Here is a 20,600-nt window from a genome sequence, read left to right as displayed (position 1 = left end):
GCTAACATTTTGGATATTTTTTTCTGGATATAAGAATGTCTTTATTTACATTGAAAAAGTCTGTTAAAAGAAACAACAGTAAAAAAGAAAAAAAAAGAATGTCTTTATTTAATAGGTTAATCTTAAATTCACTGTTTCCTAATTTTTGAATGTATATTGTATCATTTCCCCAGGCGATAAACAACCTGAGATGACTTACCTTCCCATATATAATATATACCTGAATCGCTTTGCTGTTTACTTGAAACCAACATAATATTATAAATCAACTATACGTCAATAAAAACGTAACTATCCCCCTACTGTTACACTTTCTGTTTATTCTCCATATTTTGTCATTACGAAAACTGTAGCCATGAACATCTTTCACAGAAACGTCTAATTAATCACATTACTCCTTGGCCAGATTCCTAGACATTGAATTTGGTCATGTAATTAACACATATTTATGGAGCTCCCACTGTGATGAAGGCTTGTCTGGGCCCTGGATTTCTGGGCCGGAGGAGAGGTTCGCAGAGCCTCTGCACACAATTCCATGTCGCTGTGCAGAAACGCTGTTGTGCTTGGTCTCCATCAATAGTGTGTTGGGGACAGCTCCACTGAAGGCTGGCCAGCACTGTATGTGTTCGCTTTAAAAAAAAATGTGGCTGTGAATTCTAGGCACTCAGTCTCAATTTTGTCACCTTACTGACCTGGCAGAACATTTCTTGGGCTGGCAAAGTGAGGGATTCCTAACCCTCAGCCTAACCCCTGGGGCTGGAGCAGCTCTGACCTTTCAGGGGGGAGAAGGGATGCTCTGAGGTTGACGCAAGAGCACCGGAGGGAAGGTGGGAGCAGTCAGGAAGTGGCAGACCAGGATGGACCAGGAACCGCCGAGCGACACGGAGCCTGGGCCAACCTGCCCCCTGGACAGCTCCCTGGGGAGGGTTCTGGGTGTTGACAGATGGGTGTGTTTGGATGTTGGGGAACCTAAGGGTGGAGGGGCAGAGACCCAGGGCTGCTCACTCAACAGCTGTTCCCCCTTCCTTATCACCAGACCTGGCCCTACCGAGGCCCCCTTGCAGCCCTGAATGACCCCACGCTGTCAGGCCTGTGCTGTGTCAGTGGCCACAGGTGGGGCTCCAAGGACGCTGAATTAGAAGGGCAAAAAAAAAAAAAAAGAACCAATTAGGCTGCCCCGTCCCTTCTCCCCTCCTGGAAGGCAGGCGCTGGACGTGGAATAGCCCTCAGTGGGAGTCGAGAAGAGACGAGCACCCACAAACGGTGGTTGACTAGCTGGCCAGGCCCAGGTGGCCTTCTGGTATGGTCCAGGTGACCCTGGCCTGCCTTCCTCCTCTAGGTGTCTTCCCTTATTTAAGCCATGGTTTTGTAAAATCTCTTATCAAATAGATAACCAGTATGCATGAAACATTACTTTGCCAACAAAGGTCTGTCTAGTCAAGGCTATGGTTTTTCCAGTGGTCATGTATGGATGTGAGAGTAGGACTGTGAAGAAAGCTGAGCGCCGAAGAATTGATCCTTTTGAACTGTGGTGTTGGAGAAGACTTGAGAGTCTCTTGGACTTCGGAGAGATCAGATCAGTCCATCCTGAAGGAAATCAGTCCTGAATATTCATTGGAAGGACTGATGTTGAAGCTGAAACTCCAATCCTTTGGCCACCTGATGCGAAGAGCTGACTCACTGGAAAAGACCCTGATGCTGGGAGGGATTGGGGGCAGGAGGAGAAGGGGACAACAATGGTTGGATGGCATCACCGACTCAATGGACATGGGTTTGGGTAGACTCTGGGAGTTGGCGTGCTGCGGTTCATGGGGTTGCAAAGAGTTGGACACGACTGAGCAACTGACCTGAACTGATGCATGTGAATGGACTGACTCCTCCCGAAATCACTGTTCTTTGTCCTTTTGGAGGTTATTTCCTAGAAGACAAGTCAGCTTTGTTATTGTTTGAATTTGGCCTGCTGGGGGTCACGTGACTGGGTGGCCAGGTGGCATGCTGAGCCCCCGAGGATGGCATCCCCTTCTATTGCAAAATTTGTAAGACACTTTGTGGTGATGTAGGCTCCCCATGCTATGGGGAAATCTCAACAGAACTTAACACTAGCATATCCTGCGATCGTGTGGCTCTGTCTTTACTGACATGGAAGACTTGGGAGGGGGGCAGGAGAGAAGCCATCCTTCTCTCTGTAGAAAGAAACATCTGGAAGGTGCTCAACTTGCTAACAGGGGTGATGTTCGGGTGGTGGCATTTGGGGTGAGTGTTAACCTTCTTTATGCTTTTCTGATTTGGGCGGTAAAGATAGGATGTATTGTGCATGAGAAAAATTTTTTTTTAATTTATTTTTTGGATGCTAGAGACAAACATCTTTATTAAAGATAGCACCAAAATTTTGGCATTTAATATTAATAATAGCATCATGCTGGAATGGGTTTGTTTCCTAGCCACTTCGGACGCCTTATCACACATCTAGCTCAGCGCAGTCCAGTGCAAAGATAACATCCAAACGTATGCTGCTTCAGAGCTTCCGGGCCCTGCCGATTCCTGGCTGGAGGAACCACGGCCTCTTGGAGTTTCTCGTAAATAAAAAAAGTCAGAAGAGCTGCTCCTTGTTTTTTATCTCTTGCCATGACTACAGCCCCTGGGCCAGTTTCCTCATGCAAGAGGCTGTCTGACCCTAAGAGAATCCCTTTGGTAAGTGAGTCCAATTAATCATGACAAATAAACCCTCCCCCTCCAGCCCTTCCCCACCCCCAAAACCCAAGGAAAACCTCCAAAGAAGCGAGGTAGACATATTTCCATTTCTTTATTAGAAAGAGGCCTCTACGCTATAGCCACCTCTCTCCATTACTTTACACATTTTTCTTTTTTCTTTTTTTTTTCCCCTTAGAATACTGTACAGCTGACACAAAAAATCCCAAGGCAGGAAAATACAAACTGGCATATTTAATCAAAACAAGCTCATATGAAATAACAAGCAAAGTGAAATGTCTGTCAATGGTTTTAATTACAGTACAAACAATATAAATAAAGCGTCATTGAGTCATTGTGAAACATAAACTTGCTGAATGAGGTAATATAAAAACAACCGAAAGAAAAAACAAAAAAAAACAAACTCATCTCTGGATAAACCCCAGGCTACTCTTCCATCTTCTATACACGGCTATTTACAGAAAGAGAGAAATGCGCTAGAATGCGCCGCATCCAGGCCTTCCCTGTGACTCCCCAGAATGCCTCTCGGTCGTCACCTCTGACCTGCTCAGGCTTCCCTCTCGGTAACACACCCAGCTGCAAGATGGGAACCTGGTTCCAAGTCAGGGACAGGAGAGCGGGGGTCTGTCTGGGGCAGGAAGCCGCTCCCTGGGACCCACGTGGTGGTGCCAGTGTCTGGCATGGCCGAATACCAGCCCTCCCAGGGCCGCCAGCCCGCACGCCTTTGATCCAGGGCGCACAGCATCACCAGTATTTGGGTGCTAAGCCAGGATGCGGGCAGGAGCCTCAAGAATTTGCTGTATTTTAGACGCAAAAACCTGGTTGGAGGAGAGAAACTGTGCTGCTTTTCAACATTTGGAGGAGGTGTTATTTCTAAGACCAAGATGCATGAACGGCCATAAAGCAGTTTCTAAGGGTACCCTCTGCCTAGCCACTCGAGTCCATCAGCACGCCTGTAATAGTCCTGGAGATGAAGGGGCCAGGACCCTGGGGTGGGCCTGGGAGGGGCGTGACGTGCTCACGTGGCCAGTGTCAGTGGCCTCCCCGGCTCCAGGCTCCAGCGTCTGTCCTCCCAGAAAGACGTGCCTTTTCCCTAGGTGGCTTAACGCATGGTCAGGTGCACCCCCAAGTACACTGGGCTGCCCACCAAAGTCTCTGCACAAAGCCAGGCCCTCAGGGTTTCTAACACAGGCGTCCTGGGGAGACGGGGGGATGGGGAGACCCAGGACGTCCTTCGTCCACCCCCCAACACCCCTGTAACTTCCACGAGCCAGTGCTGAGTGTGAGCCTCCAGGGGTTGGGCAGTCTCTCCGTTTTACAAGGGTATCTGAACCTGCTCAGACGTTAGCTTCTGGGCTGGTGTGGATGCCGCCTGGCAGTAGGGAGATGGGGGGCGTGGTCTGATTTGGGGCGACTGTGCCCAACAGCGGGTACTGCGCTGAGGGGGTCTGCTGCACTTCAAAGATCCCCCAGCCTTCCCGCATCTCATTTGGTTCCTTTCTTTCATCTGCATCTCAAGATGAAGGTCACGGAATGCTCACTGACTCTGAAATCTGGATCATTCCTAAATGCTCGAGGATGGGCAAGGCTCTCCCCTATTCCTTGACCGAGACCCTCAGGAGGTCCCTCTCGACAGATGCCAGTCAGACCCAACAGAAGACAAGCCTCAAGCCCACCTCACTCACACGGGCACCCTGCTTCACCTTGCACACGGGCAGCACCTGCCTGGTGCTGGGTGTCCCGGGGCTGGGGACAGCCTTCAGGACCACTGTGAGTCTCTGCTGGGCACACCTGCCCCAACCCTGCCCTCTCTTTGGCACTGAAGGCCTTTTTTTTTTGGATAGATGGGATGAAGGCCTCAGATAAGGACATTTTAACCAAAGAGGCAAAAACCCCCAAACCAAATGCGGTGAACAAAAAAACACAACACACCCTAAGTGAAACACGGTGAGGAGAGGTTTTCAAGTTCATGGTCATGGCTGCCTTGCTTTGGGGAGTGTGCCTACTACACAGGTGAAACAGAAATACATCTAAAGCATGGGCTGCAAAAAAAAAAAAAAAATCACGGATTAAAAACAGACCTTCTTGTTTTACAGAATCCCCTGCTGATGAGACATCCTCTAATTTCAACTCGGACCGAAACCACAACAGCCAAACTGGAAAAGAGGGTTTGCTCTGTTTAAAATCAGCAAATACCCAAAATGAGACAGGGAATTTATTCATATTAAAAAAAAACAACACTATTTCAAGACAGCGTTTGTTTTCTAAGGGGAAGAAAATCTATGCTTTGGAGATAATGATGTCTTAGGTGGCTGAGACAGACAGGGCTGCAAACCCTGAGTGGTAATGTTTGTCTCTTGGACCTCACAGCATCTTGGGGTCCTGGAACGACTTCCTGGCAGTGACGGGATTCAGAGAGCATCTACCCCGAGTGACCAATCCCCGCCCCTCCCCGCTTCTCTCATCTGCATAACCGGAAGGAATCCGAGGTCTTGACTGATGGGTGACCTGATTTAGAAACCTGAACAACAAAGGAGCCGTCCGCGCTGCGCAGCGCAGGGGCAGGCCACGCCCTTCTCGGCAGCCCACACCTGAAGGCCCGCCGACCACCACTTCCGGAGGGCAGTCCCTGGGGGGTGGGCGTGGTCCAAAGAGGCACGTCTGACTAACGGCTAAGAGAGGAAAACGCGAGTCTCCGTGCCAAAGGCCCTTATGTAGCTTTTTTGGGGACGGATGAGGGTGAAAATCACTCCGAGACACGACTTCACAATGTGAGACCCACGTATGAGCAGGCAGTTAGAAATAAATTATATTTCCTGGGGAAGAAAGATGTGTCTCTCCAGCACGTTTCTTTCTGTCTGAATTCCTTCCTGACGGCTTTCTCAATTCGTGCGCTTGAAGGACATAAATACAATCCCGGGGAGTTCTGGAAAAGTCGCGATGACCTTGGAGGGCGCTTGGAGGGGTGTAAACAGAGCAGGTTGAGGGGGAGGGGCAGACTTGCCTTCCCACCGTCTGTGCTTCCTGAGCAGCTTCGGAGACCCGGCCCGGCTTGCTCATAGAGGCCCTCCAATGTGACACGGCTTCCGCGCCTCCCCAAGCGGGAAGGCGGCGCGCCCCCTCTTGCTTCCAGGACATTCTACACGCAAGGAAAGGACCAGCGGGGTGGGAGCCACAGGAGCCCACGTCACCCCCAGGAGCACAGCTCGGGCCGGGGGTGGGTCGAGCAGGAGGCGGGGCCCACTCTGAAGGGGAAGGAGGTGGCCACCACGGACAGGCGTGGGACAAGGCGAGTGTCACCCCTGAAAAGGAAGCGAGCTTCCGCAGGGTGGGTGCTCACCGACCAACCACACAGGCTCAGGGAGGGACAGAGAGAGAGAGAGAAAGAGAGAAGAAGGCTGGAGGCGGGGTGGATAGGAGGAGGGAGGCAGACAGTGGAGCCTGAGGCCATACCCTGGCCAGCCCAGGGTGCCCTGTAAGAAGCTCTAGTTTTAAAGGGAAGCAGGGCAAAGACTCTGATGCTGGGAAAGATCAAAGGCGGGAGGAGAAGGGGACAACAGAGGATGAGATGGTTGGATGGCATCACCGACTCGATGGACATGAGTTTAAGCAAGCTTTCCTGGAGTTGGGGATGGACAGGGAGGCCTGGCATGCTGCAGTCCATGGGGTCACAGAGTCGGATACAACTGAGCGACTGAACTGAACTGAGGGCAAAGACACTGACCGGGGCTCTGGGCGCCGGAGGAGGCATCTGCAGGGGGCAGGCTTGTGGCATCAACAACGTGGCAGAGATTGGGGGTAGAGAGAGGGGTGGTTGCGGCCTGAAGCTGCCGGAGTGAATGGTGTGAGGGAGACCCCCAGCTGTCCTTCCCTAGAAATGCAAACTCAGAGGAAGAGGTGGAGGGTGCACTTCAGTGGGTGGGCTGAGGGCGCGGGGCGAAGTGGGGTCACTCCTGGGGGTGGGTGGCCCTCAGAGCCCCCCCCCCCCGATGCATTAACAGAAAGGGGCACTGAGGGGCTCTGCAGGGACAGGGGGGCCTGGATGAGAGGGTCTGGCAAGTGGGCTCTGCCGCCGACTCCTGGGGACACTGGCTTGTGGCCGTGCAGCCAGCTCGGGGAGGGGGTGGGGGGGTTGGGTTTCCGGTCTAGTCCTCTGGCTCCTGTCCCGTCCGCGTTCTGTTCTTAATAAACACCCCTATGTCCTGAGCAGCCAGCCCCTGGCCAGGTGTTGGGCCGGCACTCGTCACATGGGACCCACACCCTGCAAGGCCACTGGGTTTCACCGCTGCAGAAGGACCCGGGGAAGCTGGAAGCTGCCCATGGCGGGGTGGCGAGGCCAGGTGAACCCAGGTCTGCTCAGCCCCTGGGGCTGCCTTTCTCACCGGACTGTTCCCTAATGAAGCGGTGACAGCTCCTGTGCAAGCACGGGACATGACTCTGGATGTGTGGGGATGGCACACAAGTGGGAAGCCCCAGGTGATGCTGGAGGCCGAGGCTGGGCGCCAGCAGACCCATCAGGCTGTGCGGAACCTCAGGGGAGGGGGCTGCTAGGGTCACAGCCACGGCCCAGGGCCCCGCAGGAAGGGGCTGATGGAAGGATCACAAGCCCGAGGAATGTAGGAAGAGCAGCTCTCTCCTGCACCCGAGGGCCCCACAGTCAGCAAGCTTCCACTGCCCTCACCTGCCTTCTGGGTGATTCCACACTGCGGGGAGGCTTCCTGGGGGACAGGGGGCTGCACCTGCTTCTGGGACCAAAGACTCGTGACCGTGATGCTCACCATTCATCTCCTGGGGAAGACAGGGGACAAGAGGGGGGCCCTGGGACCCTGGCCTGAGGAACCATCCATCTGTTCAGCCTAGAATTCGAGGTGCACGTGCGCACGGGCAGAAATCAAGGCTCCTTTCTCTGCAGGCTTCCCTGGCCACTGGAGAAATCCAGAGAGGTCTGTGACACATCCAGGGGCCCTCATGAGTGGCCACCTGACCACACGCCTTCCCTGGCCAGTGGGTTTCGGGTCAAGGAAAAATTTTCAATTCTGAATAGAAAAGGTTACATGGATTCCACAGCAGTTAACTCCCTGGGTCACCGTCATGTCCCTGAACTTACATGGAAATAAACCATGAAAACGGGACTCCCTTCCCAAACTGGTTATGTCTAACACGGGCCCTGCATCCTTGCTCCTCTGGCCTTGGTGCCAGCGAGGCTTGAAGATGGGAATGAGAACACTGTCGGCAGAGAAAGGACTTCTAGTCTGACGCTGAAACACAGATGAGCTGCCTTCATTTTAAAAGAAAACCCTTGAAACCCACTACCACCTCCTCTGTTGCCAAAACTTGGGCTCACAATTTAGCAGGCCGCCTCCTGGAGCAGATCACCATGGCTAAAAATAGCAGGAGAGGGGTCACGTTTTCTAGAGAGGAATCAATGAAGCCCCAGCGCCGGGGGGGGGGGGGGGGGGGGGGGGGAAGGGAAGAAACCAGCCTAGCATACTGGTTGTGAAAGGCTAAGTGAAAACAGAAGTCATCTGGGAAAATATTATATTATAAACACATCTAATAATCTGTACACACTCATATACATCCCGAAGAGAAGCCTTACAAGGAATTCCGTTTCTTTTCAAAAGAAGGCTTCCCTATGATAAAGCATTCCTATGGTGGGAAGTAACTACAATGAAATAATTTAATAATTTCGTTTATACTCTATTTGCGTTCACTACATAATAACATCTATGCTAACGTGGGGCGGGGGTGCCAATGGGTGTGGCTGGATTAGAACAGTAATGCGTTCTTCAAAAATAGGAAAGACTTTTTTTTTTAACCCCTCTATTCACATTTAAAATAACCACACAGTGATGAAACACAGAATTAAAAACCGGGCGGAGAAGGGATTACGGACCTGTCCTCAAGATTCCCAGGCCGGTGGCTTGTGCACCTGTTTATCCTGGGAAACGCCCGGATTCCACCGAACTACATCCAGGTGAGAGATGCCTGTGAAACGGTGACCCACGTAGAAACTGTGTAAAGCTTTATTTTTTTCCCCCACCTATTTTTAATTTTTTTTAAGTGAAAGAAGAGGAAAAACTCTTACAAAATAGAAGGTTTCATATATGAGAGCAAGGGACTTCCCCGGGGGCGGCCGGGGGAGCGTGGTCCTGTTTTGGTGCTGCCAATCCTGTGCTATCCTTCAAGGGGGCACCATCCAAGGGGCTCAAGGCACAGTCGCCCCCTTTCTTTAACCTAAGGTGTCGCCATCTGGTTGGTTATGTTTGGCCACCATGCTGGAGGTGGCCGAAGTCTGAAGCAGCCAGAAACCACGATGACGGCAAATTGGGTGATGTACTAAAATGGTGGGCCTGGCCACCAGGTTAAAAAAAAAAGTCTTAGGGAGTCTCATGAGTCAGTCTGTGCCCCCACAGTGGCAGCGGTCATCAGGGTGGCCCTTTGCAAAGCGCCAGGGTCTGGGGTTTGGAGAGTCCCCTGTGTCTGAACACAGCACTTCCTCGCAGTTAGCAAAAGCAGAGTCGGATAGTGATCATGCTTTTGGTAATGAGCAATCACGTGCCTCTTCCCCCCCAGTATGCTTTTTTTTTCCTCCCCTTTCTTGATTTTAATAAGCAAATGGTACCGCCATCTTATTCTGATGTGCTCCTTTTTACAAGCTGTATATCACATTAATGGAAGTGCTTACTGCTGGGAGTACTTCCCATGTACAATGATCTGTAACCCTCTTGTCTCAACTAGTTGCATATTATTAGTTCACATCCAGTTCAATTTATAAATTAACAGAGGTGCCATTTGTCTGTACAAAAATCAATGCATATTTATGAACTTCTTTTATTCAAATAGATTTTCAACACATCTCATCTAAAGACAGAATACAGAGGCCTGTGTGACTTGGGCCGCATGGGCCCCGGAGTGACTGAGACCCAAGACATCCACCTTGGCAGAAGGACAAAAAATATCTCTCTGGTTTGGGCAAAAAAAAAAAATAAAAATAGCCTTTACACATTTGCTGAGTTTACTAAGTGTGCTTGAAATGTCGTGGTTAGCGGAATCTGTGGTTTCCTTTTGAAATTCCAAGTCACTTATTTATTTTTTTCCATTTTGTTTTTGCACCAAGGAGACTGCAGTCAAATAATACTCAGCAACTGATTTCCTCTCTTTGGACTGAAAAATTAAACAGATACTAAATTATGACAGTGAATTTAGAAAGGAGGGCTCCAAGGGCTTGGGAGAACATGTCTGGGATAATACGCGGCTTCTCAGAATATTGCGATCACATCGTGGCAATCACCCGAGCGTGCTGTGTAACTACCTCCGCCGCTAATACGCTTTCTTCCCGGTGATGAGTAATCATGTTCTATTAAGCAGCGGTAATGCTGGAAGAACTCAACTACACGAGCGTAATGAAGCCAGTATCCTCCCTGGACAGATTAGCTACAACTGATTTGACACATACCATCATAGGGGCTTCAAACCTGACAAACTCTGCTTGCTTCTGATTTATGCCGTCAAGCTCCTCGGAGAAGAGATGAAATCCAAGTGTTCCGTTTGGTAGAGGTGAAATGTACTGATGTGCTTAACTGCCAGTTAAGGAGAGTCACCCCCTTTCTGCTGGCTGCGTCGCCCTCCCCCGCCCCCCCGCCCCCCCACCGCCCCTTGTGCCGCGCTCCGTCTTCTCCGGCCGCTGGATGGACCAGGGGTCCGGGCGCCGGTGTGCTACCATCAAGAACCCAGGCCCTCCGGCCGCTCCTGTGTTGTCGGTCGGGGGTAGTCTATGCAAAGGAATCGACGCTGCAGCCTCTTCGCGCCCCTCGAGGGCCATCTGGGTTTTGTGATTTTGCTGGGGGTGAGGTGGGGGGGGGGGTGGTGGGTGCGTGGCCGGGGACCACCAGGAGAAGTGAGGGGGACCCGACGGGACTCACGTGGGTGACTCCCCAGGGCGCGCGCGGGAGGCTGCGGGCACACCGCGGTCCTCAGATGACGGTGGGCACCCTCCCGCCGCTGTTGTTGCGGTTAGTGTTCTTCCGGGACAGGTTGGGGGTGGCCATGAGCGCGAAGCGCTCGTCGGGGCAGCCGTACTGCAGCAGGACTTCGGTGCACTCCTGGCTGGAGGCCTGCCGCGCGTAGGCCAGAGCCGTGTTCCCGTGCGCGTCGCGGGCCATCACGTCCACCCCGTACTGTGGAGGCAACAGAGCCGTGTTAGGGTAGTGGGAAGGAGGGGACCGGGCGGGTGGGGTCCCTCCCGTGTGCGCGTGCGCACAGCTGGGTGGATACAGCACCGGAGATGCGCTCCCGGAGGGCTGGGAGACCAGTGCCCAGTGTTGCTGGGTCAGCCTGGCAGCCCGCGCTCCCCACCCAGGTGCATTCTTTTAAGGAAACAATGTGCTTTCTGCATCTAAAGCCCGTCCCCTGTGCAACAGAAATGGACCAAGGATAATTCTAGTTTTGCTATTTCTGTTTTGACTTTCCCATTGTAAACACACAAGATCATTCTTAGGATCTCAGAGGCAATTCATTTCCATTGTAGGAAATACATAAGGAATACCTAAGTGCACAAGAGGGAAAAAATCACTTATAACCCTGCTATTCAGAGATAATCTTGGTTAACATCTCAGTGATTTCCTTCTAACGGTTTTCCTTTGGATCTAAATGCATATATGGGTAACTGAGATTAAACTGGCACAAATTATCTGTATCTTTTTTTTTTTTTTACTGAACACAGCGCTCTGGTCATTTTCTCAGGTCATTAAAACTTATTCACATGCGTGACTCCTAAGAGCCACACAGTATTGCTCCCCATGAGCGTAATTCAGTTCCTCTGTCCTTGGTGGCTACACATTTTGTGGTCAAGTCGCCATTGGTATAAACTGCTGTGATGTATGTCCTCCTGTTGACTCTATCTCAGGATCTCTGATGGTCAAGAGTGATGACTAGAAGGGGAAATAACAAGATTAAATTACACCTATGTTTTTGAGCTTCCAGGTCTTGAAAAAGGGTGGACTGACGATCACTTCTTCCACCACAATGGATGAGAGTCTCATCTCTTGTCTTCAGGAAGCATCAGCATGAAAGGGACTCTTGGCCAATGTGAGGGGGAAAGATGGCATATGATTTGTTAATGGAACTAACCGTCTTCTCCCCGCGCCCCCCCCCAACTTCTTATGTTGAAGTCTTAACCCCTAGTACTTCAGAACGTGCCTGTGGTTGGAGACAGCATTTTTAAAGAGATAGTTAAGGTTAACTGAGGTCAACGGGTAATGCTCTAATCCAATGTGACCGATGTCCTTATAAGAAAAGAGAGACACCAGGGATGCTCACACACAGAGGAAAGGCCTGGCAAGGACACAGTGAGAAGTCAGCTGTCTGCAAGCCAGGGAGAGGCCTCAAGGAAAAAAGGCCCTGCTGTCACCTTGACCTTGGACTTCTGGCCTCTAGAACCACGAGAAAATACATTTCTGCTGTTTGAGCCCCCTGGTCTCTGGTATTTTGTCAGGGCAGCCCCAGCAGATTCATACGCAATTGCTTTTATAACAGGAAGCTGAACACTGAGTGATTCTGATACCTCTGCATCTAATTCTCCCAAGAGTCAGGGAAAATATGTAGAATGTAGCATCCTCCTCGGCTGCGCTGGACAGGCCATGCCCTGCCCTGGGGGTAGGAGGAGATGAGCCCCCTGCTTCTGGACAGGGTCCCAGTACTGTGAGCACACACCACCCCTTCCTGCCTAGGGACCCCCTCAGTCCAGCTTTCTGCCATCCTTGGAATGGGGGGAACTCCCCTGGCCGAGGACCCCAGAGGTGCGCAGGTAGCTGCCGTGGAGGATGAGTGGGCTTCTCAGAAGCAGCTCCGTGATGTTCTCCCTTTCTTTTCCCCATTCCAGCTGCATGGCATATGCCTCAACAGAAATGTAAAAAGATAAACTTTTTGAAGTAGAAATTAATCAGAAGAAGCCCTTTGACAAACTCCTACCACGTCAAATCTCAAGGCGGAGGGTCCGACAGTTCTGCATTAGGTGAATGAAAAACCCAAAGGGATGGTAATGGGAAAACCACACCGACTGTTCCAGTTATATCCACCCTCTCCACCCCTCTGCCCTCAAAAATGATGGGAGTTTTTTGTAAAAGGAACAACAGGGTCATCAGCAACTAAGTTTGACCCGAGGGGATCACTGCAAAGATGAACTTGGCATAAATTGCAGCAAGTGCTGTGCAGAGTGGAGCACTCTGCCTGCATTGGGGGGGGCACACCCCCCTGAGTTCATTCCTTCCTTTTAAATTGGTGGGTTTTCAGCCCACACAGGTGGGCTGAAAGGCAGGGGGCCCACCCCACACCTCAATCCTAACTGTCCGATTCCTAAGATTTCCCACTTTTCAGGTGGGTGCCCACCGCCTTCCCCCTGGGAGCGGCACAAGGACCCGCCTCGCTCGGGCTCCCCGGCGGGCGCTGGGCCACCTACCCAGATAAGCAGCTGGGCCAGGACCACGTTGCCCTTCCGGCAGGCCAGGTGCAGCGCCGTCCGGCCGTCTGCCTCCCCGCAGGTCTCGTTCACCTCATCCCGGGAGCCATGTGCCAGCAGCAGGATGACCGTCCGCAGGTCCTCGTCGGCCGTGGCCCGCAGCAGGTGCTGGCCCAGGGACAGCTCCATGCAGGGCAGCGGGGCCAGGAAGAGCTTCTGCTCGTACTTGGCCCGGATCCACCGTTCCTTCTCTTCCCTACAAGAGCCAGCAGACCGGCACGGTCACAATCCCGGGGCCGGGGGGGGGGGAGGACGGAGGCGACCCCTCTGCCCCGCCACCAGCCTGTGTGGTGCGTGCCCAGGAGGCCACCAGGGGAGAGGGGACGGAGGAGACAGGTGTGCTCACCAGAACCAGGAAGGCCTCCAGGAAAGCCTGCCCAGCAGCGTACAAAGTGATCCCCACCTGGAGCACCACCTGGGCCCATTAGGGATGCAGATTCTCAGGCCCCATCCCAGCCCCGCCCCCCCCGCCAGAATCCCCTGACGGAAGCATTTTCACCAGCCCTGCAGGGGATTCTGACTCCCTAAGGTGTGAGAGCCAGGGGTCGGGCTTGATTTCTTTTGCTTTTCATGGCCCCAGAAGAAGCGCCCTGTGCTACCCGGGGCCTGCACCATGCAGGGTGGATGCCACAGGCCAGAGGCCCGAGCCACAGGTTTGAGCAGCCACGGTCGGAGCCGGAATCCCAGAGCACTTGGCTGGAATCCCCCGGGCAGGGTGGCAGGCAAACTCCCCCACCCGACGTGACCTTTGAGGGCTTAGCATCTGCCCAGGAAGGGGCGTGTGTGTTGAACTTCCAGTCCATACGCTCCACCCTCCCGGGGAAGAAAATGTGGCTGCAGAACACACGTGAAAGAGCAGCGACTCCAGCGGGGAGACTGGGAAAGAGACCCAAGCGAAGCTCATGTTCCTGCTGACTGCCTGCTCTCCCAACACCTGGGGAAACCCCAGTGCGGGGCGTCCACGAGTCCTTCACATTCACGCATTCACCATGCATGATATTTGTGTTTCCCTTTTTGACTTACTCTGCGCTGTATGACAGTCTCTAGGTCCATCTAGGTCTCTACAAAATGACTCAGTTTCTTTCCTTTTTAGGGCAGAAATAGAGACGCGGATGCGGAGAATGGACCCGTGAGTATGGCGGGGTGGGGGGCAGGGCACGAACTGGGAGAGTGTCACCGACACACGCAGTACCACGTGTGACACAGCGAGCGCGAAGCTGCTGCATGTGGCGCAGGGAGCCCAGCTCGGAGCTCTACGGGGTCTCGATGGGTGGGGTGGGGTGGGGTGTTGTGGGGGAAGGCTCAAGACGGAGGGGATACCTGCGCACACGTAGCTGACTCCCTTCGCGGTACTGCAGAAACGCACGCAACATGGTAAAGCAATTATACTCCAATAATAAAAAGTTTTCAAGCACATAAAAAAGTCAAGAAAACCCCCCCCCCAAGCCCTTCCTGCTAAAGAGCAGCTGGGTTTCTGAGGGAAAGTGTGATGGGGCCTAGTCTACAGGCAGGAGGGCGGCTCCCCGAGGCTGAGCAGGGGTGCAGACGGCAGGACATCCGGGATGGAGGGGGTGGGGGTCTCGGGGGAGGGGCCTTGAGAATGGCAGCTGCCCCTCCCCCAAAGCACCACCCTGGTTGGGTGGGTGTGGTCACAGCCCGCCCCCGCCCCAGCTCCAAAGAGGACAGAGAGCAGCTGGACACACTGGACCAAGGGCTGGGAGAAGGCAGGGGTGGGCAGGATGGGAGGAAGAGCTGAAGAAAGAGAGAAACAGACAGCAAGGTGTGCTTATAGGGGCCGGAAGGAAGGGGCCCCGGCCGTCCGCTCCTGCCCTCCCGGCGCTACCTGTGGATTTCAGTTCTGGCTCCTCAAATAAGGGGTGAAAACCACTGAGAACAACTCAGCGATCCTCAAGATCACAGCGCTGCTGGCGGTGGGGGAGAAAGGGGGGCAGAAAAAATGCAAAAGACTGAAGTGAGACTTCACAAGGAGCTCTTGAAATGAGAGCGTCCGGGGAACAGAGGGAGGCGGGGCAGGGGTGCTGGGGTGGGGGTGGCGCTGGCGGCGGGGTGGGGGGGACATCTCAGGCCCGACAGATGCTTTCTGCTGAGGCTGATGAGAGAAGAAACGGAAGCCCTGCGGATGAGAAGGGACAGAGATTACCCGTGGAGACTTACACATGCAGGGACCCGCCACTGCCCTCCCCTAAAACTCAGCATTTCCTTCGGGGGTGTCAGCGGTACACAGCTAACAAGCCGCTCAGAGGAATCACCTGGGGCCTCCGCCAGGCCCGAGAAAGAAAACTCGTTACCGTGACACTTTTTTCTTCCAGGGAAAAAAAAGACCCTGTTTACACCTTTTACCCGTGTTTACATTGCCCCTAGTGATCCAGTGTCGGGTTAGCCCTAATCTGTTTTTAAATACTTAGGCAAACAAATTCTTCCAGGAGTAAATCTGGATTAGTTTTGCTTCACTTCCCGGTCCATACGAGTGACCCCAGAGCGACCCCCGACCCTTTCATTCGGAGATTTCCAGGAGGAACACGTGGCCGCAGCTGAGAACTCACACCCGCACCCAGAGCTCTGAGGCCGGCTGCATACCACCCCTCGCCTGGGCCAGAGGACGGGCACAAAAGCTCCGGGAACATCTTGGAAAATAGAGGAGGAGAAAAGACAAAAAACCCAAGACTGGCTGTGTTTTTCATGTTATTTAAAAACCTTATTTAAAATGTATTAAGCATATGTTGATGCATTTCATAAATCGCCAAAGAGCAAAACGTGAATTAAATGAAAAGGGACAGTGGAGGAGGGGGAGCATACATCCAGATTTTCAAGTTCCAATCAGCTAGTTCTCATTTTTTTTGGTTGGCATTAAAATCAGATGCCTTTTATTCTGCTCCGGTTGATTTTAATACTCATTGCCAAATCATTCAGGGGTAAACCAGAGGATGGAATACAGGAGCTCCAGCGCTAACTGCAATTATCCCATTTTCTTTTCATGTGCGAATACCCCAGCCAAAGAACGAGGTCAGACCCACAGCTTCTGGCTGCTCTCCTGTGGTCAGAGTGCTCCCCGGGGGAGTCCCACCCTCCCCACCGCAGCCTCCCAGGCTCACCTGTATTCACTGAACTCACAGGCATCTGAATGATGAGTGCATTTAAGCTGTCCTTTGCTTTTAAAAACCAGTGTGGTTCCCAATACATAACAAAGGCGGGTCCAGGTTTTGTGGGGCTAAACGCACATACCATTTAGGGTGTCTTCTTTTTTTTAAGTTGATATGCTGCATTTTTATTTTTATTAGGTTCAAGATATATATTTTTTTGGCAACAAGGCATGTGAGGTATTAGTTCCCTGACCAGGGATCAAACTCTTGTCCCCTGTGTGGAAGTGTGGAGTCTTAACCACTGGACCACCAGGGAACTCCCTTGGGGAGCCTTCTTTAAGAGGAAGACTCTGGGACTTCCCTGATAGTCCAGTGGTTAAGAATCTGCCTTCCAATGCAGGGGCTGCTGCTGCTGCTAAGTCACTTCAGTCGTGTCAGACTCTGTGCGACCCCATAGACGGAAGCTCACCAGGACACGGGTTCAATTCCTGGTTGGGGAACTAAGATCCCACATGCCGTGGGACAACTAAGCCCTGATACACCACTTAATACCAACAGGCCATGTCCTGTGATTTTTGCCCACGCTAACACACGGGGAGGAAAGCTTAATGCTATGTGCTTCCTGCAGTGGCCAGAGGGAGGCAAAAGAGAACTGACACGGAGATAAAAGGCTGCGGTCTTCGGTGTTGGAGAGGCTGGGGTTTAGGTCTTCATTTTTTCCTTTGTGCTGCAGCCCTTTGCGACTTCAGTAACTTCCAGGGCCTTTGTTTCCTCACCTGTGAAATGGGCACAGTGACATCTCCAGCAGGCAAGGTGGCTTTGGGATTCGAAGTCTCGTGTTTGGATGATGCTCTGCCTGGCCGCCGTGCTCACCTGGCAAAACAGCAGCTGTGGGCGTTGGGATGATTGAAGAGACCAACATCTCTCATGATTCTTGCCACAACCGTGCACGCGAGAGCTCACCGTGGGGGTGTTCTGGGTGACACGGCGGAGTTGATGGCTGGAGGGTGGGGCCTGAAACGCCCGCTGGGTACTTTAAGGTGCCTGTAGATAAGAGCTTCTCTTGGGCAACATGCTCAGCAGGGTGGGGTGGGGTCCCTGGACAGAGGCCTTGATAAACCCAGGGGGGACCTGCGGGCCTCCCACTCCTGGGTGCAGGTGGGCCTGAGAGACTGGGGTGATGAGTGCTCAGCAAATTCAAGCCACCCCAAAGCTGTCAGGGCCTCTGGGGCCAAGTCTGGTGGGCCTCTGCCCACGGCCTTGAGATATCTAAAGCCATCCTGGATGCTACTGGGCTGAATTATATCTGGCCCTCCCCTCCCCGCCAAATCCAAGTGTTGAAGCCCCACCTCCCAGTGTGACGGTATTTGGAGACAGAACTTCGAGGAAGGAATTAAGGTTGAATGAGGTTGTGGTCCTCAGATAAGAAGAGGAAGCTTTCTCGGTGTGCCCAGAGCTAAGGCCACATGGGGACAGAGCCAGCAGGGGTGTCTGCCGGCCAGGGGGAGGCCTCCACCAGCCCTGCCCACACCCTGACCTTGGACTCTCAGTCTCCGGAACTGGGTGAGGCTGGCCTTAGCTCCAGAAGATAGGTTTCTGTTATCGAACGCTCCCCCACCCCCACTTCCCCCAGTTCACGGTATTTTGTTACTGCAGCTGGTCTGCCCGACGCTGGGCAGCCACATGGCCATCGTCTCCGTGTGGCTTTTGTGCCAACAGCTAACGTGTGGAGGACAGATACTCTGACAGCGACTCCTTTCTTACGAGCTTTCTTTGTGCACCTGTGGCTGACTCGTGTCGACGTGTGGCGAAAACCACCCTGATATTGTAAAGTGATTATCCTCCAAATAAAATAAACGAATTAATTTTTAAAAGACAGAAAAAAAATCATTCTATTTATTTACTCATCTGGCTGTGCTGGGTCTTAGCTGCGGCTCATGGTATCTTTGTTGTATCATCTGGGATCTCTAGCTGTGGCACGCGGGCTTTAGTTGCTCCGTGGCACGTGGAGACGGGGATCTGAGCTCCCCAACCAGGGATCGAACCCACGTGCCCTGCACTGCAAGGCGGATTCTTCACCTCTGGACCACCAGGGAAGTCCCTAGAACAGCCTGTCTAAAACCAACTGCCCCGAGAAACCACGATACCAAAGCACAGGTACCCCAATGGTGACTCTGGGATCCCCGGCTTCTCGTCTCAGCCCAGCCTCTCATTTTCCCCAAGGAAGGCCAGTTCAAGAGCAGTGTAGCCAGCAGTAGATCACCTCACCTCATTCCAGTCCCCTGGAGGCCCGCTGCTCACAGCCTCCGTTAGCTAATGAGCTAAAAAATGAATTATTGGCACGGCCGGCCGTCAGCAGAGAGGAAGAGGCCCGGCTGCTCCTCATTTGAGCCCCATGCTGACACACCTTTAAATAAATCAACCGCAAGGGAGCAGGGAAAATGAGAGAACGGGCCACTGATCAGAAGAAAGACACCGGCCGGTCCCCCAAAGAGAAAGGCAAGACGCAACCGAAGGCACAACGATAAATGTTTTCCTCTTCTTCTTGCCTAAGGGGAAGCCCTTTCCAGGTGACCTGCTGGGCCCCTCTGGGCCCCGGAAGTCACCTGGTGTGTGAATCCAGGATCCGAGGTCCCGGAGGCCCTGAGTCCAGAGTCCTGCGGGGTCCGCTGGGCCTGCAGCCTGACAGATGAGGCTTTGCCACACGCGTGACCTTGAGGGGTGCAGACTTGGCCAAGGAGCCAAAAAGGCAGTCCCAGGGGCACGCCTTACCTGCAACCCGCAGATTTAGGGCCTGGCGGGCAGAATCAAGTGTGAGCATCAGTTCAGGGGGTGCTGACTCCCAGATGTGGGTGCGTGCTTCCTGAGACGGTGCTGAAGGCGATGGTGATCATGGTGACGACAGTACCTGGCTTTGTTGACGATGCCTGACCCCGGAGCACCCGCCACGTTTTTACGAGTGACCTATGTGTCTCTGATAGCTCAGTTGGTAAAGAATCTGCCTGCAATGCAGGAGACCCTCGTTCCATTCCTGGGTTGGGAAGATCCCCTGGAGACGGGATAGGCTACCCACTCCAGTATTCTTGGGCTTCCCTTGTGGCTCAGCTGGTAAAGAATCCACCTGCAATGTGGGAGACCTGGGTTCGATCCCTGGAGAAGGGAAAGGCTACCCACTCCAGAATTCTGGCCTGGAGAATTCCATGGACTGTTTAGTCCCTGGGGTCGCAAAGAGTCGGACACGACTGAGCGGCTTTCACTTCCACTACATGTCAGAAACTGGATGCCATGTGTGTGTGGCAGCGGAGGTGTGGCCCTACGTGGGGAAGTCAGGACATTAAGGAAAGCCTTCAGGACAAATGAGACCGGGCATTTCTGCACCAGGCTTCAGCCAGTGGGGGAACCGGTGGATTCTGTAACTGATGGACGTGGCTTTTCCTTTTGTGAGCTGGGGCAGCCAGACGTAAAGGGCTGGGGAAGCCCGCACCATCCAGGTTTGACAGGGCGCATGGAGTGGCCCTGGCTGGGGAGCTGGGAAGAGCTTCCCAGACACGGGCCGTCAAGACTGGCCTGCGGAGGAGGAAGCCCTCAGGTTGGTGGGGACTTGATGGGATGGGCAGGAGGGCTTTCTAGCCCACGCGGGCCTGAGCGTGGACGAGCGCTGGCTCTGGTCCCCTCCTGTCCATGGTGGTGTGAGTGTAACTCCTGGGGCCTATAAAATACACCAGGTGACGCCCACATGGCAAGGATGGCCAACTCAGACCACGACAGAATCAAGGTTAGAGTCAAGAGAAGATGATGACAGGGGAGATCAGAGACAAGACATGACCCTTTGTGTTTTGCAGAAGAAAATGTGTGAGGTCAGGGCTGCGGGGAAGGAGCGCTTTCCTCCAATCTCTGCAGCAGTGACCCATGTGTGGGCCGGGCTGGGTGCCCCATGGGTCCCTGGGGCCGGTTCCACAGGGGCGAAGGCTGCTGGGCTGGATGCCAGAAGGCCACTGCAGAGCTCAGCTCTGGGGGCACACAGGGTCATTGGAGAGCCAGGCGAGGTCTGCAGGCATCCAGAAGCCAAGGGTGGCACCTGGGCAAGACCAGCCAGGCAACGGCAGTGTCCGTGATCACACTGACGACAGGGACAGCGCCCACGGCGAGGGCTCACCTGCCCTCACGTAACCGAAGGGGCGTCAGGGAAGGGTGGCTGTCACAGCAGTTCAGCCACCGGACGGGGGCCGGGGCCGCCTTACCCCAGGGAGCGGAAGCGCTGCCGCGCGTGT

At 53.4% G+C, this 20,600-nt stretch overlaps 1 protein-coding gene across 11 annotated transcripts in view; it reads right to left on the bottom strand.

The window, feature by feature from the left end:
* Positions 1 to 2,784: 2,784 nt before the first annotated feature.
* The window catches only part of AGAP1 (ArfGAP with GTPase domain, ankyrin repeat and PH domain 1), a 569,465-nt gene continuing 551,649 nt past the window's right edge, over positions 2,785 to 20,600 (bottom strand). For all 11 annotated transcript variants that reach the window (XM_027537985.1, XM_027537986.1, XM_027537988.1 and 8 more), the window contains 2 exons: positions 13,169 to 13,424; positions 2,785 to 10,889 (listed from right to left, as the gene is read on the bottom strand). In XM_027537985.1, the coding sequence (XP_027393786.1) occupies positions 10,686 to 10,889; positions 13,169 to 13,424 (460 nt within the window). In that variant the 3' untranslated portion in view covers positions 2,785 to 10,685. The remainder of the gene's footprint in view (positions 10,890 to 13,168; positions 13,425 to 20,600) is intronic.

This window comes from Bos indicus x Bos taurus, chromosome 3 (genome assembly GCF_003369695.1).
Source record: "Bos indicus x Bos taurus breed Angus x Brahman F1 hybrid chromosome 3, Bos_hybrid_MaternalHap_v2.0, whole genome shotgun sequence".
Lineage (NCBI taxonomy): Eukaryota > Metazoa > Chordata > Mammalia > Artiodactyla > Bovidae > Bos > Bos indicus x Bos taurus.
Note: the sequence above shows the minus strand (reverse complement) of the source record. Positions and strands in the feature narration are given on the sequence as shown.